The sequence below is a fragment of the Sus scrofa genome, chromosome 14 (assembly GCF_000003025.6).
Source record: "Sus scrofa isolate TJ Tabasco breed Duroc chromosome 14, Sscrofa11.1, whole genome shotgun sequence".
NCBI lineage: Eukaryota > Metazoa > Chordata > Mammalia > Artiodactyla > Suidae > Sus > Sus scrofa.
In genome coordinates, this window is record NC_010456.5 from 28,246,166 (window position 1) to 28,271,211 (window position 25,046).

At 46.1% G+C, this 25,046-nt stretch overlaps 1 protein-coding gene and 3 non-coding genes across 6 annotated transcripts; all 4 read left to right on the plus strand.

Annotated features, from left to right (window-relative positions):
• On the plus strand, window positions 1,249-1,321 carry TRNAF-GAA. The gene has a single exon. It is a non-coding gene; the product is annotated as a tRNA-Phe (tRNA).
• TRNAD-GUC lies at window positions 1,788-1,859 on the plus strand. The gene has a single exon. It is a non-coding gene; the product is annotated as a tRNA-Asp (tRNA).
• Window positions 5,186-5,257, plus strand: TRNAA-UGC. Its single transcript has one exon. It is a non-coding gene; the product is annotated as a tRNA-Ala (tRNA).
• Window positions 7,692-14,606, plus strand: UBC (ubiquitin C). 3 transcript variants are annotated; one of them, XM_021074017.1, is made up of 3 exons: window positions 7,692-7,747; window positions 10,671-10,923; window positions 11,793-14,606. In XM_021074017.1, exon 3 carries the CDS (start codon window positions 11,796-11,798, stop codon window positions 14,535-14,537), a length of 2,742 nt encoding a protein of 913 aa, XP_020929676.1. In that variant the 5' UTR covers window positions 7,692-7,747; window positions 10,671-10,923; window positions 11,793-11,795; the 3' UTR covers window positions 14,538-14,606. The 3 variants fall into 3 exon arrangements, with proteins under 3 accessions (XP_020929676.1, XP_003483459.2, XP_020929677.1); XM_003483411.4 differs by lacking the exon at window positions 7,692-7,747 and having other exon boundaries at window positions 10,564-10,923; XM_021074018.1 differs by lacking the exon at window positions 7,692-7,747 and having other exon boundaries at window positions 10,913-11,128.

Sequence of the window (25,046 nt, forward strand, 5' to 3'; positions counted from 1 at the left end):
ACCGCCTACACTCTCCCCCGCCCCCTCTTCCCCTCTTCCACCTGAACTTTCCATTCCTACAACTAACTAGCTATTCTTTTTCGGCCTCAGGGCCTTTGCGTAAGCCGTTGCCTCTGTTCCAGAGGGTCCTTTTAGCGAGCTCTTCATTCTCCAGGTCGTTTCAAGACTCTCCTTCTCTTACAACCACAACCCCAGGTATTCCATCCCATCACTACGATTTATTTTGCTTCTTAGCAAAATAACGATCGTTACCGCATTTGTGACTTGGTCAGAGGGTCATTCGTTGCTTAGCAAACACATTAAATGACGACATCATGAGGGACCTCCCCATTTGCTCATCCTTTCCCAGACGACACTCCCCACCCATTTCCCAAAGGGCAGGGAAGCAAAGCGAGCCAACCCTGGATGCTGGCCTATTGATTTCTTCGTGTCTTGAAGCTGAGCATGTGCCACGGGTAGGGTGGCCATGCTTGGAGACCAGGTCTAAGTCACTCACTGCCTCCAAGGAAATCCACATTCTGGCCCACGCAGCCTTCCACATGCCTTGGCGGGTTTGCATCCCTGCTATGCTTTGGGCTACTTGGGGAACTACACCCAAGGAGTGACCTTGTTTCTTTGTGTAGAGAAGGAAGCTTGAGAAGGCGGAGCCCTGAGCCAGATAGTATTCGTTCATTCATTCATTTGTTCATTTTTTCTCCTGTTAAATCTGAGGAGAAATATTTTATTGTGCACAGAAACTAAGGGATAATGAGCACTAAATATCCTTTTCTAAGAAAGGAAGTAATGAGCCTGAAGCCTCTCATGAATCATAATTGGGGTGGCAGGGGGACCCAGGCTTTATTTTGTTGGGGCCACTCATTCGTTAATTTAACAAATATTTTTTAAAGCAGTTATTAGGTGCCCCACACTATTGTCGGCCTTAAGGAATATAGCAGTGACCGAGGCTGATGACTTCCCTGCCCCTCGTGGGTCTGCCATTCTGGCTGGGGATACCGATAACGGACAAAGAAAACAATACCTAGACTAAAACTAAACATTAAAGGGCTGGGGTCGTTTTGGGAGGCGTGATCAATGAAGGCTTCTGGGAGGCTGTGGCCTTGAAGGAAGAGTCAGAGCAGGTGCGGGGCGAGCCAGGCCGTAAGCGAACGTTCTGGCTAAGCTTGGTCTCCCAGCATCCGATCCGCGGATCGAGGACCCAGGGCTAGTAGACAATGAGGAGGATAGAATCAGAACGCAACTTCGCCAGCAGCCGAAATAGCTCAGTTGGGAGAGCGTTAGACTGAAGATCTAAAGGTCCCTGGTTCGATCCCGGGTTTCGGCAGCTTCTTTTCTTCCCAATTGCGATTGGAGAGAAATCAATGACGAAAAGATTCGTTTCAATTAACAAAGGGGTTTCCCTTTCTTTGTTTAAAACAGCTATGAGCAGTGTTAAAGGGAAGCCAGAAAACATGGAAACTTCCTCTCAACTCCCCGACTGGGAAAATCGAAAGAGGCGAAGTGTTTTGTGACTCCATTTCTTTCAATTTTTAAAAATTTTATTTGACCTCGGGTGTTTGTCGATGTCTATTGGTTAGTTTCTGCAGTTTGTTAATCTCTGCTCTCTAAACAGTCGCGCCTAAAATCATGGGCCGAGCAAAGTTTTTTTGAGATAGAATTACATAAAGTGGGATTTTTCCTGGTTTTGTTCTGTAGGAAAAGAAAATACTTAACTTTTTTAAAAATCTAACGTTTATAGAAAGCTGAATATACCTTTAAAAGAAGAGTTGAAAGGCATCCCTCAAAGCTAGTCCTCGTTAGTATAGTGGTGAGTATCCCCGCCTGTCACGCGGGAGACCGGGGTTCGATTCCCCGACGGGGAGGCTGTTCATTTTCTACCTCAAGTGTGATCTCATTTCTCTTCAAAGCAACGAATTCTTCAACTTTCTCAAATATCCCTTGTTAGTCTCTTAAACAAACAAAAAAACCCTTTGCAGACTAGCAATCTTTACTCTGGCAGTTACCTACCATCTGCACGGTCCCTTCCTAACTCGCGCACTTAACGTCACTAGTTTGCAAGTACGAAGAGACCACGGTTCTCACTTTAATGTGGAATTAGGCCCTCAGCACCAATGTACACAGTTTCGTTTACATACTGATTTCCGAGAATACAGCTGTCAACTTCTACGGCCAGGAAATGCTCATTCTGCTGCAATATTCCTTCTGCTTAGCGTCCTGCTCCGTTCGGCCCCAGAGTTTGAACCTCAGAAAATGTTTATGGATTTGAGACAAGAGGTAGGGTGACTCTAAAGGGACACATTTTCTAGTCTTAATTTGGCTGCAGATTCAACTTCCTGAATATAGCCAGCATCCTTCCTAGGCGCCTATTCCTCACTCATTTATTAGTTCATTTTTTTTTCACATTACTTCCATAAATATTTTGAGTACTTACTAAGTACCAGGTACTGTTCTAGGCACAGGGGATAGACAGAGCCAGAAACAAGACAATAATAAGACAGGGCCCCGCCTTACTGTGCTTATGACCAAGTAAGGGACACAGACATAAACAAATAGTTTAAAAACGGGTTCTGAGAGTGACACATGCTATGCAGAAAACCAGCACAGATCAAAGGGATGTAATGGGGAATGCGAAGGGTTCATAGTCCCTTTCAGAGGTGACCCGGAAGACCTTTCTGAGGATCTAGACAGTGAGATGAGGCCGATCACGAGAAGATCTGGGGAACAGCTTTCCAGGCTGAGGGAACGGCAACTGCAAAGGCCCTGAGGTGCTTCGGATCCTGGTACGAATGACGAACAGCAAGGAGGAGGGGTGGAAAGTAAGGACGTTAGAGAGCTCAACAGAGGCCAGATCATAGAGGGCCCTAAAGGCCAGAGTAGGAGTATGGATTTGATTCTAAGTTTTATGGAGAGAGGAAACATAGCGGCATTTATTTGGAGCAGGACAATCTGGCAAGGGAACAGCAGGGGCACCTGCTGACCTGACTGTAATTCCTCGATTTGCTGCCAAACCATATCCAAAATACTGCCCCCTATGTCGCCGTCCTTCTTTCATTTGGCCGCTAAGGTCTCGGAACCACCCCCTTGAGCTAGGGGCATAAGGACGGAGAATAGCTCTCCACCGAGTCCCTCTCCACACTTCACCCCATCACACTTCTGGTCTTTCCCTGTTTAACCAAAACAGCATCAGCAAATTGTCAGTTCACGCCTGGGGTGAATATGAGAAGCAGCAGCCCTTCGCTGGAATTCATATAACTGCATTTTTTCTGGTGGTGCCTGTGGCATGCAGAAGTTCCCTGGCCACAGCTGGACCCCGAGCCACAGCTGTGACAATTGCCAGATCCTTAACCTACTGAGCCACCAGGGAATTCCAAGATCGGCTCATTTAAAAAAATAAAAATTAAAAAAATTTTTTTAAAATTATTTTATTGCTTTATTTTTATTTTTGGCCTCGCCTGCAGCATACAGAAGTTCCTAGGTCAGGGACTGAATCCATGCCACAGCAGTGACAATGTGGGTTCCTGAACCAGCTGAGCCACCAGGGAATTCCAAGGCAATGCTTTTTTAAAGGGTGTATTTCAATATCAGCATTTTAAATACCAGGGACTAGCGTTTCAGAGTACAGTCCTTGTACCAGATACTATTCTAAACATTTTATGTATAATCATTCTCCAGTCACTACCACCCTATGAAGTAGGTACTACTCAAAACTCCATTTCACAGGTGAGACTGAGAGAGGTGAGGTAATGAAATCATGACTGCTGAGGCCAGAGTCCTGGGCACCAGCTCATTTGGGACTTTACTGTGAAGGATTTCACGTATCAGCAGGCCGTAAGAGGGATGATTAATCACGAACCGAGGTGGCAGGACATTTTCTGGTGCATTCTCCCAATCATAGCAAGTGACTCTATTTCCTGCCAGGAAATCTCAAGTTCCGGTGGAAAAAGGTGTAGCCTCAGTTTTCTGTGTTCTCCTGGTCTCTCACTGGTTCTTCACCACTGAGTGGCGCCTTGATGACTTGAAGGACATGCCATACATGTGGTGACTTCTCTCCTCTCGGTGCTTCACCAGCGAGCACTAGGGAAAAGAAAGGGGCTAATTGACAGTTAAGGAATGGCTCTTTTCAGTGAGCTATTGCAAAGAGATTCCTTCCTCAGCGTTTTAGCCATGATTCCGGGGCGGCGGTGAGGAGAGAAATACCAGGCGTGGGGAGCTGGATCTTTTTCTTTGGGGAGGGGGGCACCCACAAGCGGAAGGTCCAGTCCACCTTGTAGTTGCGGCAACGCCGGATCCTTAAGCCGCTGCACCACACGGAAGCTTCCTGGATCTTCTTCTTTTTAATTTGCTTATTTTGTATGCTCTTATGGGAGGGGGAAAAAATAGTTTGCTGGGAGTTCCCTGGTGGCCTAGCCGGTTAAGGACCTGACGTCTGCTGAGCGGAGGATTTCATCCTTGGCTCCGGGCTGGAACTTCCGCATGCTGTGGGAGACGGGGGGGGGGGGGGTAGTCTGGAATCCTCAAAGTCACCGAAGGTTGGAATGGTTTTCAGACGTTTCTGGGTGGAGGTGCAATGGGGGCGAGGCCCTTATTTATTGGAAAGAAATTCTAAAAAAAAAAACAAAACAAAAAAAACAAAACCAAAAAAACACGGAGTTCCCGTCGTGGCGCAGTGGTTAACGAATCCGACTAGGAACCATGAGGTTGCGGGTTCGATCCCTGTCCTTGCTCAGTGGGTTAAGGATCCTGCGTTGCCGTGAGCTGTGGTGTAGGTTGCAGACGCGGCTCGGATCCCGCGTTGCTGTGGCTCTGGCGTAGGCCGGTGGCTACAGCTCCGATTGGATCCCTAGCCTGGGAACCTCCATATGCCGCGGGCGCGGCCCAAGAAATAGCAAAAAAGACAAAAAAAAAAAAAAAAAAAAAAAAGAAATTCTTTCCTCCATTTCTGCCTGTGAGGAGTTAACATTTAAGAATATGTCTCCCTTTGTTCCTTGGTTCCGGTATCGGCTAGAATTTCAGCTGCAAACCTGTGAAGGATGGGCTTAGTTGGGAAACATACAAAGATTGGTTTGGGTTTGCTTTTGCTAAACTTTAACATCCATTTAAGTATACAAAATTTTTAAGTTCAAAAAGCCAAAAGTCTTTATTGACTAGGCTTTAACAGAGAATTTCAGAAAACAAAGTAGACAGGGTGGGGGATGTAGCTCAGTGGTAGAGCGCATGCTTTGCATGTATGAGGTCCCGGGTTCGATCCCCGGCATCTCCACTTTCCTTTTCATGTGTTGTTCCTACAAAACACATAGAATGCGATTGTTAACAGATCTGATTCCTACGGTCACTCGTTGGAGTTTGGAGTTTTACAATAGGCATAATCTGCCCTTCTTGAAATCCCTAACTCTCCAAATGTGTTTTTCTTGGAGGAGGCAAAGGGAAGCAGTTAGCAGGAAAACGTGAAGGCAAAACCTGATAACTGAAACCAGGGCAAAAGTGAGAATAATTATTTAGGGAGTTTACCATACGCTTCCTGGCATTGTGACTGCAGTAAAAGGCCTGGAGGCCCGGTGACTCATTCCTGGCCGTCAGACGCCACTCAAATGTCAGGCGTCTGTACCTGCCCTCGCCCTTCATTTGTGCTGTCCGTAACCACCATTTTCAGAGGGAGCCACCCAAATGGAAACCAGTAGCCTTGGCAGGCAGGATTTTGCTTCCTGCTTCATCAGCAACAGGTCACAAATGATTGCACGAATGGCTGTGGTGCACATACTGTTTATATCTGTATTTATACACTGCACTTTATCATTAAAAATAAAAGCTCTTGGAGTTCCCCGGGAAGGCCCAGTGGAAATGAATCTGGCTAGATGAGGAGGCGGGTTTCACCCCTGGCCTCACTTAGTGGGTGGGGGATCCAGTGTTGCTGTGAGCTGTGGTGTAGGTCACAGATATGGCTTGGGTCCTGTGTGGCTATGGCTGTGGTGTAGGCCTGCTGTTGTAGCTCAGATAGGACCCCCAGCCTGGGAACTTCCATATGCTGAAGGTGTAGCCCTAAAAAGCAAATAAATAAATAAAAATAAAAAGCTCTTTAGGAGTTCCCTGGTGGCCCAGTAGGTAAAGGATCCTGTGTGGTGCAGGTACTTTTAAACTTCCATACACCACTGCCAAGAAAAAAAAGACCATCTCAGCTTAGAGCCAGAGGGATCTGACTCTACACAGCTTTTTTTTTTGGGGGGGGGACTGAAATTCATGAAACGATTCACCAGTGGGTACTAGAGCACTGGTGACAGCTCCTTTTTTGTAAGGAACTTCTGTAAAGGTTATTTCTCCCTAAATGTCAACAAGGTGTTAAAAGAACAAAATATTCTAAAGTTACCAGGCCTAACATGAATCATGTGCTTCTGTTTTACTTTGTGTCTTATAATTCAGTATTTCTGATAGCACAATGACAAAAAAAAAAAAAAAATACCATACAGAACAAATAACAAGGCTTGTCCTGGGAGACAGAACTTTCTAGAAAAGATGTCATGAATCTTTGGAAAACATGTTTTCAATAATTAGATTTTATTTCATAGTTAAAAAACAAACTAACAAAACTCATTATATGAGGTACCAAAAACTTGTCAAATTCATAGAGACAGAAAATAGAATGGTGGTTGCCCAGGGCTGGGGGTGGGGGTAGTTAGTGTTTAATGCGTACAAAATTTCAGTCTAGCAAGCCGAAGAGTGGACACAGATGGCAGTGATGGACACCCAAATACCCCAATTTGATATTGTTTTGAGGTGTAGTCACTTGAAAAGCAGCAAATGCAGAGTGAGGCTTTCACTCAACTCCCCTAATCTGCCCAGACAGATTTTGCAAAAGAAACTCAAGGGAGTTTTCACCAACCAGGGAAGATTGGCTCTTAAAACAGGAGAGACAAACTTTGACACCAAACTTTGTCATCAACTATCTTGTCTCCATCTATTCTTCTATTTTCTCAGTAAAAATTATTTACTCTCCCTTTAAGAGAATTTCCTATTAAGATGGTATTTAAGCCTAAATTCTAAAGCCTTTTTTTTAAGTGACACATTTTCCCCCAGAGGGTAGCTCCCATATATACACAAGGTGTGCATATTACTAAACTATTGTTTTTGTTTTCTTTTGTTTTGTTTCTCTTGCTAATCTGTCTTTCATTACAGGGGTCTCAGCTAAAAGAAGGATTCCCAAAAGGAAAATTATTTTTCCTCCCCTACAATATAATTAATGCCACTGAGCTGTACACTTAAAAATAGTTAAGATGATACATTTTTATGTGTATTTTGCCACAATTTAAAAACAGCAAATTAAAAAACAAAACAAAACCCCAGTGAGTTAAAAAATTTCTTAGTGTTTCTAAGTTAGGCAAATTTGGGTACTGGAACTGAATCTGACTTCCTGACTGGCGGGGGGATAAGATGGGTTATTTTTAAGCTGGAGCAGTTTGTGTTCTGCCACAGAATGCAAATACATAAATGTAAGCAGGAAAACGGACAGAGTAGAGTCCCTAGGGCTTCTTTTTATTTTTTCTCTCCTAAGCTGCAGATTCCCTTTTATGGTTATATAACTGATGATGACGCAAGTCAAACCTTTCCCGTCCAGCTCTCAGATTTCACCCTTTCTCTTGGAAAGAAAATGTTTGCTGGTCACTACGTAGACACTCTCATGACGCTGAGTTAAGTCCCATACAAGGTGGTGACCTTCAGGAGAGCTGAATCCTTTGGGGAAAGGAGGAAAGGCAGACAGGTAGGCTCCAGTCCAATCCCCAACAGCCCAACACCCAGGCCCTTTGTGAGCTCAGCCCATCACGTGCTCTTGCCTGCCCGCCAATCCTGCCGTGTTGCTGGGCCTCTGTCACTCTTCCATTGGTGCCAGCTCTGAAGCCATCCCTTCTGGGGCACCTGCAAAGGATGGATCAGTGGGTGGAAGGAACTGAAAATGGATCCAATGACTCATCCTGCTTCTGGCATATTCTAGCACATTGCATTCTAGGTCAAGGGATTTTAGGTTGTAGGAACGTGACTTGGTACACGATCCCCGAATCCAAGTGGGACATTTAGACTTTGGGAGCCCTTCTCAGCAAACAGAAAAGCAGCTCTAACAAAAACAACAAAAATCCTCCGTAGAGCAGAATTTGTCAACCCATTGCATTGCTGACTTTGGGGGCTGGGTAATTCTGTTTTTGTGGGGGACTGGCCACTGCAGGATGTTTAGTAACATCCCTGGCCTCTACCACTAGATTTTAGCGGCACACCTCAACCCCAACACCACAGCTGTGACAAGCAAAAATGTCTCCAGATACTGCCAAGTGTCCACCAAGGGACCAAGTCGCTCCTGGTTGAGAACCACTGCTCTAGAGAAACAGCATCTACCTCCCTGAGAGTTTACTTCCCCCTCCTCCCTTTCACTTCAGTGCCCTTGGACAAATGTTTATTTCTATTTGCTTCAACAAAACCCACTGTTGGACTTAGAGACCAAAATTCTCTAGTAGAGAATTTTCCTGCTAGAGACAACATCAGTGTTGTTAGCGCCTAAGAATATTGTTTTCTCTTTGGAGATAGCCCTGGGACCCAGTCCTCACCCTTGGAGCCTTTCTTCTTCCCCCTCTCCCCCTCTTTCTCCTTTTCACCTTCCCTTGCCTCTGAAATCAGGTCTGTTTTTCTCTGTAGTTTTTGGACTCTTGAAAAAAAAGCTATGTCACAAAGCTCGTGACTCAGCCTTTAAACAACATGAATCATAAGACCTGCAGTGAAAGAACAGCCAAAAGAAAACAGGGTGTGGTTTGAAGCCAGGCCTAGTCACCTGAGAAAGAACCTCAGCTTTTTGTTCCTCTGAAAACTTCTTTCTGGAATTCAAGAAGGAAACCTTATACAGAGCTTTGATGTTCTGTTCCTTTAAACCCTCTTTTCAGAAATTTAGAAATATCCCTCACAGAAATCTCTACTGGAAGTCACTGAGGTCTCCTGCTAAACTGAAAAATGACATTTTATTTTTATTATTCATTTACATTTCTTGGTAATGAATTCATTCTCTTTGAAAATGTTTAAAACGATAGGAGTTAAAGTCTGTTTTGAATACTGCTTAGACCTTTCCCATAAATACCTACAGACACAGGTTGCCAAAGAAAACATAGTTTTGTTTTTATTCTCATTTTAAGTACAGTATTTAAATAACATAATGTTTATAATTCCAACAGGAATGTAGTCTTTTCCTAATAGCAGGGTATTTTTTAGTCGGTTCTCTCTTTTTCTATATATTTATTGAAAGCTTCAAGGGTAAAAATTAAAAACACCCTCCCCACATTTATAGAAATAGAGAATATTTCTAGAAGAGTCTAGAAAGAACAGTGGCTAGGGAATTGAGTGCATGAGGGAGGTTTTTCATTATAAACTATAGAAAACCTGTTTTAAGTTTTCATCACGTTCATATATTTTAAAACATTTTTAAAATATGCCTTTGGAAAAAAATTTAAGTATGCTTTTTGAAAAAAGGAAAAAATATGCTGGAGAAATGACACAGAGATCACAAAATAAAATATCAAAATGAAAAAGATCTGACTGGTGATCTTTTTCTTTTATCCAAATGGAATTTGTCTATAGATTTAAATTTCATACTTGGGGTCTTTTTTCCACCAGGACTATACAGAACTTACAATTAGTGTCCTTTTAAAAATCTCAGGCTCAGCGATAAGAAAGGAAATGTATATATATGCATGACTATCATTTTGCTGTAAAGCAGAAATTGACATTATAAATCAACTACAATAAAAAACTTCATTAAAAAATAAAATTAAAAAAAAGAAAAAAAGAAAACGTGGGTTTAAATAGATTTGATTTCTGATTTCTGAGTTCAAATGGCAGCAGAAGTGAAATTCTGATGCCTTCTTGCTCATAATCGGGAACAAAACAGGAAGGCCGAAGAGCAATCCGCAAAGTTCTGTCAGCTTTCAGGTCCAGCGCAAGGAGTGTTTCACAGCTGTGTGGAATTTTTGCTTTTACTTTTCAAAATTCAATGTGAACTTGTCACAGGCATTTCTCCTTTGGACACTTATTTTTCACTCCTGCGTTGTGAGAAAATTCCTGCAGGTCCTGACGACCCTCCTGAGGCGGGCTTGAGGCCCGGCCCCGAGATTTGTCGAGTCATTCCTCTTGTCCCGGTGCCCGCCCGCAGGGGGATGGGTTCGGCCGCCACAGTTGGGGTGACTAGACCCCCCGGGAAGTCCTCGCGACCCACTGGGGGTGAGGGGAAGTTTATGGAAACAGAAACACTATCGTTACCTATGGGAGACCCAGAATAAAGACCCCACGGTTTCGCTGGCGGGGAAGAGGGGTTGGGGGGAGGGGCACGGCGGAACTCGGGCCAGGGGAGCGGGACCCCGATTCATCGTGAGGCGCTCGGCGGGACCCCTGTTAGCCGAGGGCGGGTCTCAGGAAAGGCGAGCCTTCCTGGTTGAGGGGAGGGGGCGCCGGGGACCGGCAGCGGGGACAGCCCCCTCCGGACGCTCAGAGGACTCCGTGTCGGGTTTTCGCACCTTCCGCGGCACCTCCCCCACACCCCCCCCAACCAGCCGAGTACCGGCCCTGTCCGCGGACGCAGTGTTCAGCGAACACGCTGATCCCTCCGCTCGGCCGCTCAGGACTAAGGCCTCGTCCCCCCCCCCCAAAATCAGCCCCAGTGTTCGAGTCTTCACAGGAAAGCATTCTAGGAGTGAAATTAGAAGATTCTGGGGGGACTGCTTCTCTCTTCAGAGGGCAGGAAGGGCCGCGAAAAGTAGTCCCTTCTCGGCGTTTCTGCGGAGGAATCTACTGGGGCGGTGCTACCGATGGCTATATAAGGAAGCACCGGGTGTGGCGCAGGCAGTTTCGTGGAGGCCGGGAGTTTGCCTGCGTTTCTTCTGTGACCGCTGTTGCCACTGCCACCTGGTGAGGCGGACGTCCGGGGGTCTTGCGGCTGCGGGGGTGGGTGCGGGAGGTCTGCTTGCCCGCCGCGGCGGAAGGGCAGCCGAGCTGCTTAGTCACCCGGGGCCCTCGTGCGGAATAGCCTTAAGACGAACGGCCACCTAGAGCAAAATGGCGGCCGTTCCCAATCTCTCTGTGGGAGAAGCCGGCCTCTGAAGCGGGCTCTGAGGTGGGAGAGAGAAATTGGGGGCGGGCGAGGAGCACTGGGTGAAACGGAAACGAGAGGCGCGGAGGCTTCCATTGATGGCGGGGCCCGGCCGTTTGTGGAACGGGGTTGTGCAGTGTTTCGGGGATCGAATGCTAGGTCATTGCTTTCCGGCTCGACTGGCTGGCTGGCGCGCGGCGAGAACTTCGGTTTTCCGTCCCTGTGAAGGGACACTAACTGCTGGTGCCGCTGAGTTGGCCTGAACGCTTCTGGGGCAGGGGACTTGCGATCCACGACCGTGACGAGGCCTCACCCCTTTTTGTGGGCTCATAGCCTAGGGTGGGGCCACCTGCCGCTATGTGTGTAGGAAGATGTTTAGTAGTTTGGGGACACAGGGTTTGGGCCTGGGGTAAACGCTGCCGTGTTGACAGAGGACAGACATCCATTGAGGGGGAGGATAAGTAGGTCCGCGAATTTACCTGGGTCAGGTTTCCATGTTTTGCTTTCTTAAACGCCTGAGACGTTGGATTTGAGGTTAATTGTCAAGCCTGTGAGGTTTTTAGGCACGTCAGTTATTTGGCTACTACAAAGTGATAATGAATTATTTAGCACTGGGTATATATTGGCCTGTGAATTTCTTGCTGAACTTTGGGCTTTTTTTTTTCCTGTTGTTTTTGTGTTGTAACAGACAATGCAGATCTTTGTAAAGACCTTGACTGGTAAGACCATCACCCTGGAAGTGGAGCCCAGTGACACCATTGAGAATGTCAAGGGGAAGATTCAAGAAAAAGAGGGCATCCCCCCAGACCAGCAGAGGCTGATCTTTGCCGGGAAGCAGCTGGAAGATGGGCGCACCCTGTCTGACTACAACATCCAGAAGGAGTCCACCCTGCACCTGGTCCTCCGCCTCAGAGGTGGGATGCAGATCTTCGTGAAGACCTTGACTGGTAAGACCATCACCCTGGAAGTGGAGCCCAGCGACACCATCGAGAACGTCAAGGCGAAGATCCAGGACAAGGAAGGCATCCCCCCAGACCAGCAGAGGCTGATCTTTGCCGGGAAGCAGCTGGAAGATGGGCGCACCCTGTCTGACTACAACATCCAGAAGGAGTCCACCCTGCACCTGGTCCTCCGCCTCAGAGGTGGGATGCAGATCTTCGTGAAGACCTTGACTGGTAAGACCATCACCCTGGAAGTGGAGCCCAGCGACACCATCGAGAATGTCAAGGCGAAGATCCAGGACAAGGAAGGCATCCCCCCAGACCAGCAGAGGCTGATCTTTGCCGGGAAGCAGCTGGAAGATGGGCGCACCCTGTCTGACTACAACATCCAGAAGGAGTCCACCCTGCACCTGGTCCTCCGCCTCAGAGGTGGGATGCAGATCTTCGTGAAGACCTTGACTGGTAAGACCATCACCCTGGAAGTGGAGCCCAGCGACACCATCGAGAACGTCAAGGCGAAGATCCAGGACAAGGAAGGCATCCCCCCAGACCAGCAGAGGCTGATCTTTGCCGGGAAGCAGCTGGAAGATGGGCGCACCCTGTCTGACTACAACATCCAGAAGGAGTCCACCCTGCACCTGGTCCTCCGCCTCAGAGGTGGGATGCAGATCTTCGTGAAGACCTTGACTGGTAAGACCATCACCCTGGAAGTGGAGCCCAGCGACACCATCGAGAATGTCAAGGCGAAGATCCAGGACAAGGAAGGCATCCCCCCAGACCAGCAGAGGCTGATCTTTGCCGGGAAGCAGCTGGAAGATGGGCGCACCCTGTCTGACTACAACATCCAGAAGGAGTCCACCCTGCACCTGGTCCTCCGCCTCAGAGGTGGGATGCAGATCTTTGTGAAGACCTTGACTGGTAAGACCATCACCCTGGAAGTGGAGCCCAGCGACACCATCGAGAACGTCAAGGCGAAGATCCAGGACAAGGAAGGCATCCCCCCAGACCAGCAGAGGCTGATCTTTGCCGGGAAGCAGCTGGAAGATGGGCGCACCCTGTCTGACTACAACATCCAGAAGGAGTCCACCCTGCACCTGGTCCTCCGCCTCAGAGGTGGGATGCAGATCTTCGTGAAGACCTTGACTGGTAAGACCATCACCCTGGAAGTGGAGCCCAGCGACACCATCGAGAACGTCAAGGCGAAGATCCAGGACAAGGAAGGCATCCCCCCAGACCAGCAGAGGCTGATCTTTGCCGGGAAGCAGCTGGAAGATGGGCGCACCCTGTCTGACTACAACATCCAGAAGGAGTCCACCCTGCACCTGGTCCTCCGCCTCAGAGGTGGGATGCAGATCTTCGTGAAGACCTTGACTGGTAAGACCATCACCCTGGAAGTGGAGCCCAGCGACACCATCGAGAACGTCAAGGCGAAGATCCAAGACAAGGAAGGCATCCCCCCAGACCAGCAGAGGCTGATCTTTGCCGGGAAGCAGCTGGAAGATGGGCGCACCCTGTCTGACTACAACATCCAGAAGGAGTCCACCCTGCACCTGGTCCTCCGCCTCAGAGGTGGGATGCAGATCTTCGTGAAGACCTTGACTGGTAAGACCATCACCCTGGAAGTGGAGCCCAGCGACACCATCGAGAACGTCAAGGCGAAGATCCAGGACAAGGAAGGCATCCCCCCAGACCAGCAGAGGCTGATCTTTGCCGGGAAGCAGCTGGAAGATGGGCGCACCCTGTCTGACTACAACATCCAGAAGGAGTCCACCCTGCACCTGGTCCTCCGCCTCAGAGGTGGGATGCAGATCTTCGTGAAGACCTTGACTGGTAAGACCATCACCCTGGAAGTGGAGCCCAGCGACACCATCGAGAACGTCAAGGCGAAGATCCAAGACAAGGAAGGCATCCCCCCAGACCAGCAGAGGCTGATCTTTGCCGGGAAGCAGCTGGAAGATGGGCGCACCCTGTCTGACTACAACATCCAGAAGGAGTCCACCCTGCACCTGGTCCTCCGCCTCAGAGGTGGGATGCAGATCTTCGTGAAGACCTTGACTGGTAAGACCATCACCCTGGAAGTGGAGCCCAGCGACACCATCGAGAATGTCAAGGCGAAGATCCAAGACAAGGAAGGCATCCCCCCAGACCAGCAGAGGCTGATCTTTGCCGGGAAGCAGCTGGAAGATGGGCGCACCCTGTCTGACTACAACATCCAGAAGGAGTCCACCCTGCACCTGGTCCTCCGCCTCAGAGGTGGGATGCAGATCTTCGTGAAGACCTTGACTGGTAAGACCATCACCCTGGAAGTGGAGCCCAGCGACACCATCGAGAATGTCAAGGCGAAGATCCAAGACAAGGAAGGCATCCCCCCAGACCAGCAGAGGCTGATCTTTGCCGGGAAGCAGCTGGAAGATGGGCGCACCCTGTCTGACTACAACATCCAGAAGGAGTCCACCCTGCACTTGGTCCTGCGCTTGAGGGGAGGTTTCTAAGTTCTCCCTTTTAAGCTTTCAACAAATTTCATTGCACTTTTCTTTCAATAAAGTTGTTGCATTCCAAAATAGTGTGATTTATTTTTAAGTGTCTAAGGAGGATTTTTTTTTTTAGGTCGGGTTGGGTATAAGAGATCAAGTGTTTTCAGTCTGCTACATAATCTGTGGTAAACAGGAGGTAAGAAATGTCAGTAAAAGATGGTTTTAATGTAGAACTGTAGTGGGTGAGTATAAATAAAACCCAGACTAGTAAGAGGTTGCAGAATTATTCATATGTACTCTTCTATGTAGATTTACTTGTAAATACTGGATGTAGTATCTGAGAAGGGGAAGTTTCTGCAGTACCAGCCAGGAGAAAGAATCAAAAAGAGGGTGGGAGTGATGGGAACCTATGGAAGAATCAGGGTTAGTATGTAAATCTATTTAAATTCACTTTGAACTGTCTGGAAAGTCATTTGACCATTTTTGAAAGAAAGGCTCTGGCATTTGTTATTAGAAAAGTCTCATTAGGCATTACATTAGAAAGTTTTAAGTATTAGTAGAGAAGATTATTGGCTCTTAACTGTTGCTGAAATTGTCAAGATTCTTTTATTATGACTGGATGAGGATTTGTTATAAATAAAGTGATGGCCAGTGAAGCAAATGGCTGTTGGTCTTACACAGTAGTGACTTTACCTAATGACTTGGTCAGTGTTTTTGTCATAACTAGAACCAAAGAGAAGCTAGTTTAATAGAAGGAATTAGCTCTCAGTGGCCTGCAATTAGAGGCTCATTAAAGAACTTGAAATAATGGGAGTTCCCGTCGTGGCGCAGTGGTTAACGAATCTGACTAGGAACCATGAGGTTGCAGGTTCGGTCCCTGCCCTTGCTCAGTGGCTTAAGGATCCGGCGTTGCCGTGAGCTGTGGTGTAGGTTGCAGACGTGGCTCAGATCCTGCGTTGCTGTGGCTCTGGTGTAGGCTGGTGGCTACGGCTCCAATTAGACCCCTAGCCTGGGAACCTCCATGTGCCACGGGAACGGCCCAAGAGATAGCAAAAAGCCAAAAAAAAATAAAAAAGAACTTGAAATTATGGATTGATTTCCTTGAAGAGCATTCCTCCAATTTCTCCCCCCAACCACTTCTCTACCAGTGCTAAAACAGATAAAATTGAGAAGTCTTAGTTTTAGCAATCACTACTAGAAAATACTATTTGAGAAATCCCTAAGTCTAGGCAAATCCGTTTTTCATGTTGACATGGTTATGTGTATAGTTCACTGAATTTTCATAATTCATCCATGTAAATCAACATTAAGGTCAATGAAGTTCCTGTTGTGGCTCAGCGGGTTAAGGACCCCACTAGTGGAGTTCCTGTCCTGGTGTGGAAACAAATCCAACTGGGAACCAAGAGGCTGCAGGTTTGATCCTTGTGGGTTAAGGCTCTTGGGTAGGCTGCAGATGGGGTTTGGATCTGTCATTGCTGTGGCTGTGGTTTAGGCTGGCAGCTCTAGCTCTGATTCCACCCCTACCCTGGGAGCCTCCAAAAAAAAAAAAAAAAAAAAAAAAAAAAAAACCCAACTGGTATCTATGCAGATGTGGTTTGATCTTTGTCCTCAGGGATCTGGAGTTGCTGCAAGCTGAGGTGTAGGTCATGGTTGTGGCTCAGATCTGGTGTGGTTGTGGCATTGGTCAGTGGCTACAGCTCTGATTTCAATTCTAACCTTTCATGTGCTGCGGGTGTGACTCTTAAGAAGAAAAAAAGGGGTTACAAGAATTTCTGGGCTTCACCAGCACCTGCAATCACAAGTCCAGTCACTGAGTTGTGAGTTTTTTTTTTTTTTTTTTTTCTTTTTGGTTAGTCATTTTGGTGTTTGTTAGAAATGAGTGGTCATAGAACAGGGAAAAAACTTTAATAGCATTTTGGAAATGACTACTCTGCAGGACAGGTTTTGCAACATTTCTAAGTCAATGGATTTTTTTTTCATGGTTAATTTGTTTTTGTTGCTGTTTTTGGTCTTTTTAGAGCCGCATTTGGCATATGGAAGTTCCCAGGCTAGGGGCTGAATCGGAGCTGTAGCCACCAGCCTATGCCACAGCCATAGCAATGCCAGATCCAAGGCGAGTCTGTGACCTACACCACACCACAGCACAGGGCAACGCCGGATCCATAACCCACTGAGTGAAGCCAGGGATGGATCTGGCATCTTCACTGATGCTAGTCAGATTCCTTTCTGCTGAGCCACCACCGGAACTCCTTAACTAAGTAATCGCAGGATTTCCCCAGTCCAGCGTATCAAGATACTCCATTCTTTTTAATATTCTAGCTAGTATTCCCATTGTATAGATGTCTTTTGACTGACTTAACCTGTCTACCAACATGTTTCTAGATTTTTGCTGTTGTGATGCTGCTGTAAATTATGTTCATATACACACATCTTGCATATACTAATATTTTGAAAGGACAGTGTAGAAATACAAGATTTCTATTCAATAAGGTTCTTGGAGGGAGTTCGTGTTGCAACTGGCTCAGATCTGGCACTACTGTGGCTGTGGCGTAGGTCAGCAGCAGCTACAGTTCTGATTGGACTCCTAGCCTGGGAACTTTCATATGCCGAAGGTGCGGCTCTGAAAAGAAGAAAAAGAAAAGAATATGGTTCTTGGTGATTATTAAAAATAATCAGCCTTAGGAGTTCCAGCTGTGGTGCCATGGGATTCGCAGCGTCTCTGATGCACTGGGACGCAGTTTCCATCCCTGTCCTTGGAATTCCCTCTACCAAGGGATGGCCAAAAAAGGTGGTCATTGTGTCATATTTTCCAATTTTTAATTATTACTATTTTGGCCATACCTGCAACATGTGGAAGTTCCCTGGCCAGGTATTAAGCCCGAGCGGCAGTTGGAGACTCAGCCACAGTTGTGGCAATGTTGGATCCTTGACCCGCTGCACACAGGAACTTTTTTTTTTTTTTTAGGGGCCTTGCACCGGTGCCATGTGGAGGTTCTCAGGCTAGGGGACTAATCGGAGCTACAGCTGCTGGCCTACGCCACAGCCACAGCCATGCCAAATGATCCTCGAGCCTTGTCTGCGACCTAGACCACAGCTCACGGCAAGGCTGGATCCTTAACCCACTGAGCGAGGCCAGGGATCGAACCTGCAACCTCATGGTTCCTAGTTGGATTTGTTTCCGCTTTGCTACGACAGGAACTCCGAAACTTTCCTATTTAAAAATTTTTGAGTAGATAATACCTTCATGAGTTTCAGATACATAAGTTTAAAGCAGTATGTAGTGAAAAGTCTTCCATTTTGTCTCCATACACCTGGTTCTCCACCTCTCCTGGTATGTACTTTCAGTTTCTCTATGCATATAAAAGGAACTACTAATTATTAATTCTCCTTTACAGGAAAGATAGCATACTGATTTGCAGTCTGTCTTACACCATGTTTTTCACTTTATATCTTTTATAGTTCTGACAGTTCTAACATCTTTTCATTTCATATAAAGGGAAAATAATTTCTATGTATTTTCTCAAGAATAAAGAAAACCTCAAGAGCCCTGGTGAACACAATACCTAGTGAACATTTACAGGACCTTCCATCCAACAAATACAAGCATGTCAGGAACAATAGTGATATGATAATGAGAAGTGTTTCTACCATCCATGAGTTCTTTTTTTTTCTTTTTTCTTTCTTTCTTTTTTTTTGTCTTTTTGCCATTTCTTGGGCCGCTCCCACGGCATATAGAGGTTCCCAGCCCAGGGGTCTAATCGGGGCTGTAGCCCTGGCCTACACCAGAGCCACAGCAACGCAGGATCCAAGCCGTGTCTGCAACCTATACCACAGCTCATGGCAATGCCGGATCATTAACCCAATGAGCAAGGGCAGGGGTCCAACCCGCAACCTCGTGGTTCCTAGTCGGATTCATTAACCACTGCACCACGACAGGAACTCCTTTTTTTCTTTCTTTTTTTTAAGGGCCACACCTCCAGCATATGGAAGTTCCCAGGCTAGGGGTCAATTGCCGGCCTACACCACAGCCTACCATATAATGCTGGATCCTTTAACCCACTGAGTGAGGCCAGGGATTGAGCCCGCATCCTCATGGATACTAGCTGGGTTCTTAACCCGCTGAGCCATGATGAGAACGCCCCTGATTGTTAAATCTTAAAGCACCCCTAAGTTTGATTTTACACTAGTTAATAATGTAAGGATTCGTTTATATAGATGTGATTGTGTGTCTTGACTAGACCAGAAGAAAAATGCAAGGCTCGTGTTTATTTAAAGTAATATTCCGGAGTTCCCATCGTGGCACGGTGGTTAACGAATCTGACTAGGAACCATGAGGTTGAAGGTTCGGTCCCTGCCCTTGCTCAGTGGGTTAATGATCTGGCGTTGCTGTGAGCTGTGGTGTAGGTTGCAGACGTGGCTCAGATCCTGCATTGCTGTGGCTCTGGCGTAGGCTGGTGGCTACGGCTCCAATTGGACCCCTAGCCTGGGAACCTCCATGTGCCACGGGAGTGGCCCAAGAAATGGCAAAAAGACAAAAAAAAAAAAGTAATATTCCTTTTTATGTTTTGTCTGAAAGTACAACAAAATCCACCTCAAGTTATTATAAATGTTCTTGCAGAGATATTTAAAAATTGACCAAGTGCTTTTTCATTAAAGCATGTCAGCCTTAGTGTGCAGTGCTCTCTCTCTGCTGGAAGACGGAGCTAGTGGGACAGACTTTGGTTTAGCCATGAAGCCTGCAGCGCCCCCAGGCGGTTATGATTGGCAAAGCAATTTGTGCTCTCGAGAAATTTTATTGACGTATAGTTGACTTACAATATTGTGTTAGTTTCAGGTGTACAGCAAAGTGAATCAGTTTTACATACATATATATCTATTTGTTCATATTCTTTTCCCATATAGGCTATCAAAGAGTATTGAGTAGATTTCTTTGTGCAGTACAGTAGCAAATGTAAGTATCCATTTTATCAAAGCTTTATGTATGCTTCCAGTAATAGAAAACTCAAGCAACTGGACTAAACCATAGGACAATATATTATCTTTATAACAAGACATTCAGAGCTAGGGCTCTGGCCTCCTCTATGTGTGTCCCCCCCATTTGTGGCATACAGAAGTTCTGGGGCCAGGGATTGAACCCACACCACAGCAATGACCTGAGCTGCTGCAGTGACAATGCGGGATCCTTAACCTGCTGAGCCACCAGGGAACTCCCTATGTGGTCTTTTTAAAAAAATCAGGTTGTCAGTGAGATGGCTGAGCAGTTCCAGACGTCCCATTATAGACCTGACAATGTCTAGAGGAAGAGTAGTTGACATGTCTTTCCTGAGACTCTTGTTAGAAGCAAGAAAATCTTTCCCAGAAGCCTCTGAAACAGACTTGCCCTTACTGGTCAGAACTGGGTTGCATGCTCATTCATTTTGTTGTTGAAACTGCAGAAAAATTTTTTGGCAGCGGCTTTTGATGTGGGGTCTCAGTTCCCAGACCAGGGGTTGAAACCAAGCTGCAGTGGTGAAAACAGAGTCCTAAACAGCAGGAAACTCCGTATTTTTAATTTTTTTGTTTTTGGTCTTTTTAGGGCTGCACCTAAAGCATAAGGAAGTTCCCAAGCTAGGGGTTGAATCTGAGCTGTAGCTGCAGGCCTACACCACAGTGACACCAGATCAGAGCTGCATTTGCCACCTACATCACAGCTCACAGCAGTGCTGGATCCTTAACCTTCAGAGTGAGGCCAAGGATCAATCCTGCGTCCTCACAGATACTAGTTGGGTTCATTGTTGCCGAGACACAATGGGAACTCCTATTTTCTAATTTTTAATTTTTTTTGGGGGGTGCTTGCACCCGAGGCATATGGAGGTTCCCAGGTTAGGGGATGAATCTGAGCTACAGCTGCCAGCCTACACCACAGCCACAGCAACGCAGGACACGAGCCGCATCTGTGACCTACCACAGCTCATGGCAACACCGGATCCTTAACCCACTGAGGGAGGCCAGGGATCAAACCCAAGACCTCATGGTTACTGGTTGGATTCATTTCTGCTGCGCCACAACAGGAACTCCTAATTTTTGGTATTTTTATTTTATATTGGAGTATAGTTGATTTACAAAGTTGTGTTAATTTCCAGTGTACAGCAAATTAGTTCATTTATACATATATATATATATATATATCCATTCTTTTTCAGATTCTTTTCCCAAGTTATTACAGAATATTGAGTCGATTTCCCTGTGCTATATGGTAGGTCCTTTTTGGTTATCTATTTTATATATAATAGTAATAGTATAATATTATTACTATATAATAGTATATTAGTGTATAATAGTGCATATATGTTAATCCCAAACTCTTAATTTACCCCTTCCCCCCACCGCTATCCCCTTTGGTAAACACAAGTTCGTTTTCTATGTAATTTAAATTTAGACAGACTTTGCCACGTCCCCCTCCAGCGAGGTTATACAAATTTACACTCTGCCAACAATAGTCAATAATTCCTGTTTCCCCACACCCTGGCCAGCACAGGGGCTTCTCAAACTTTGATCTTTGCTTCTCTGCTAGGTGAATAGTGGTATCTTATAATAGCTTTAATTTAAAAATTATTTGACGTTTCTCCTAACATAATTAGGATGGCATTCATTTTTCCACCGACAAAATCACTTTCGACATGGAAAACATTTCTCCAAGTCCTTCATATCTTAGATGGGGACTTTGTCCTCCACGACGGCGTCCACTGTTTATACTGATTGCCTCACCCATCATTGGTGTTGAACTGTGTGCTGCTAATTATTAGCTGTGGTGGACCCAGAGGGAAAGGCAAAATTGGATATGAAATGCCCAAAGCTACAACAAACTGTAAAAGGGCCTGGCTGTCACTTAACAAAAGGTATGGTTCCCTCCAACCACCAAAAGGAGTTCCTTTGTGGGTTAAGAATCTGGCCTTGTCACTACTGTGGTGTGGGTTTGATCCCTGGCCCAGGAACTAACACATGACCCCCCCGCCAAAAAAAAGTATGATGTTTCTCATAAGAGACTCTGTCATCAGGTACAGCTTGTCCATTTAGCTGAACTGTTAAGGGGCTGTCACCTGGTCCTTCTCCTCCGGAGCAGCAGATACACAGAACTGTTGACTTTAAAACCGTGTAAGTTATGGTACACCCATGTCAAAGCAGCACTATGCCAATAGCCCCATATGTGGAAACAATGCAAACATCTATCAGCGAATGAATGGGTAAACAAAATGTGGCCTATCCATATATGAGGATATTTTTCGGCCATAAAAAGGAGGGGAATTTAGGGAGTGCCCATTGTGGCTCAGTGGTTAACCAACACAACTAATACGCATGAGGATGTGGGTTTGATCCCTGGCCTTGCTCAGTGGGTTAAGGATCTGGTGTTGCCTCGAGCTGTGGTGTAGGCTGCAGACACAGCTCGGACCCGAGTTGCTGTGGCTGTGGTGTAGGCCAGCAGCTACAGCTCCCATTTGATCCCTAGCCTGGCAACCTCCATATGCCGTGGTGCGGCCCTAAAAAGACAAAAGACAAAAAAAGAAAAAAAAATGAAGAGAATTTAAAAATAACTTTATTGGCGCATAGTTGACTTGCAGTGTTGTGTTAGTTTCAGGTGTACAGCAGAGTGAATCAGTTATATACTTATGTACATCCATTCTTTTTCAGATTCTTTTTGCATATGGATCCCTACAGAGTATTGAGTGGATCTCCCTGTGCCATGGAGTAGGTCCTTGTTCCTCATCCATTCCATATAGAGTAGTGTGTGTATGGCAATCCCAACCTCCCAATCCATCCCTCCCCTCAACCTTTCCCCTTTGGATCATAAATTTGGTTTCAAAATCTTGGAGTCTGTTTCTGTTTTGTGAATACGTTCTTTTGTATTATTTTTTACTCTGTTCCACCTATTAGTGATCTCATATGATATTTGTATTTGTCTGACCTAATGTCACTTAGTATGATCGTCTCTATGTCCATCCATGTTGCTGCAAATGGCATTATGATGTTCCTTCTCTTTACGGCTGAGGAATATTCCATTGTCTATATGTACCATATCTAAAAAGGAAGGGAATTTTTTGTTTGTTGGTTTGTTTTTTTGCTCTTTAGGGCATGTGTGGCATATGGAAGTTCCCAAGGTAGGGGTCTAATTGGAGCTCAGGCCTACGCCACAGCCACAGCAACACAGAATCCAAGCCGTGTCTGCGACCTACGCCACAGCTCACAGCAACACCAGATCCTTAACCCACTGATCGAAGCCAGGGATCGAACCTGTATCCTCATGGATACTAGTCAGATTTGTTTCACTGTGCCACAACAGGAACTCCTGGGAATGTTGGCACATGCCGCAACATGGATACATCTTGAGCATTTTAAGCTAAATGAGATCAGCCAGTCACAAAAAGACAAATACTGCACGATTCCAGTTATATGAGGTCCCTACAGGAGTCAAATTCATGGAGACAGAGATAGAATAGGAGTTGCCCAGGGCTGGGAGAGGGGAATGGGGAGTTGTTTAAGGGAGACAGCGTCTCAGTTGGGGAAGATGAAAAAGTTCTGGAGATGGATGGTGGTGATGGTGGTAGGACAATGTGAATGTGCTTAATGCCATGGAACTGTACACTTGGAAGCTGGTTAAAATGGTGTACACACACACACACACACACCCCCCGTGATAAGACACGGGAAAGTGTTTAGGAAATACATGGAAAAACAGAAAACAGTCATAGAGGCTCCCATTTGGGAAGATTTTTAAATGTTGCCTGGAGGGTAATCCGTCTATGATCTCCCCAGTGAATAGGTTTCTCCCAAACACTCAAGGGATGAGGATGAGAGGGCTTTAGGACGTGGAAGAGTGCCCTGGTGAAAAGTTTTACAACCTAAGCCGAAAGCTGCATCTGCTGTGCCCTGGCGCCTCAGCTCTCTGCAAGGCTGCCCCCAAACTACAGCAGCCACTAGGGGGCGTGGTGAGATGGCTTCGCACCACAGTACTTACTGTGACTGTCCTTAACTATACACTTAAAAGTGGTTAAGGAGTTCCTGCTGTGGCTCAGCGTGTTAAAACCCTCACTAGTATCCATGGGGATGTAGGTTTGATCCTTGGCCTCACTCAGTGGGTTAACAACCTGGCATTGCCAAGAGCTGAGGCATAGGTCACAGATATGGCTCAGATCTGAAGTAAAAAAAAGTAGTTAAGATGGTACATTTTATGCATTTAAAATTTTTTTTAAATTCATTTATTATTTTTTTGGCCACACTTGTACCACGTGGAAGTTCCCAGGCCAGGGATCAAACCCATGCCACGGCAGTAACCCAAGCTGCTGAAATGACAATGCCAGATCCTTAATCCGCTGAGTCACAAGGGAACTCCTTTATGCATATTTTAAAAATCAAAATTAAAAATGTTTAAAAATACTTAAAAAAAAACAGAGTTCCAGAGTTCCCCTTGAGGCTCAGCAGTAAGAAACCCGACTAAGATCCACAAGGATACGTGTTTGATCCCTGGTCTCCCTCAGTGGGTTAAGGATCTGGCGTTGCCATGAGCTGTGGTGTAGGTCAGATGTCGCTCGGATCCCTTGTTGCTGTGGCTGTGGCATAGGCTGGCAGCTGCAGCTCTGATTTGACCCCCAGCCTGGGAACTTCCATTTGCCACAGGGGTGGGCCTGAAAAGACAAAAAAAAGAAAGAAAGAAAGAAAGAAAGAAAGAAAGAAAGAAAGAAAGAAAATTAAAAGAAAACCAGAGTTCCCACTGAGACTCAGCATGTTAAAAACCTGACATAGTGTCTGTGAGGATGCAGGTTGGATCCCTGGCTTTGCTTGGTGGGTTAAGAATCCCACATTGTTGTGCCTGTGGCATAGGCCAGCAGCTGCAACTCTGACGACCCCTAGCCCCGGAATTTTCATATGCCACAGGTGCAGCAGTAAAAAGAAAAAGAAAAACAAAAACAAGCACAGCAAATCTGTTGTAATATTAATGTTTGTTAGAGGAGTTCCCGTCGTGGCGCAGTGGTTAACGAATCCGACTAGGAACCATGAGGTTGCGGGTTCGATCCCTGCCCTTGCTCAGTGGGTCAAGGTTCCGGCGTTGCCGTGAGCTGTGGTGTAGGTCACAGACGCGGCTCGGATCCTGCGTTGCTGTGGCTCTGGTGTAGGCTGGCAGCTACAGCTCCGATTCGACCTCTAGCCCGGGAACTTCCATATGCCTCGGGAGTGGCCCAAGAAATGGCAAAAAGACAAAAAAAAAAAAAAAAAAAAATGTTTGTTAGAGTCAGAGCTGGGTATATTATTCTCTATTCTCTGAAGAATGTTTAAAATAGGCCGCAATCAGGGAGTCCCCTGGTGTTTCAGTGGGATCTGGCTTTGCCACTGCTGTGGCTTGGGTCCCTTGCCCAGGAACCCTTGCCCAGGAACATCTGCATGCCATGGACGTGGCCAAAAAAAGTACATAAACATTTTTTTAAAAATTAAAAAATAAAGTATTCCACAATCCAGAAAACATTCTGAAAGCTGTTCCTTTGGATACGTGGGGGG

What these genes read in the sequence shown, in the direction of transcription:
- UBC (XM_021074017.1), top strand. Translation starts at nt 11,796, where the DNA reads ATGCAGATCTTTGTAAAGACCTTGACTGGTAAGACCATCACCCTGGAA.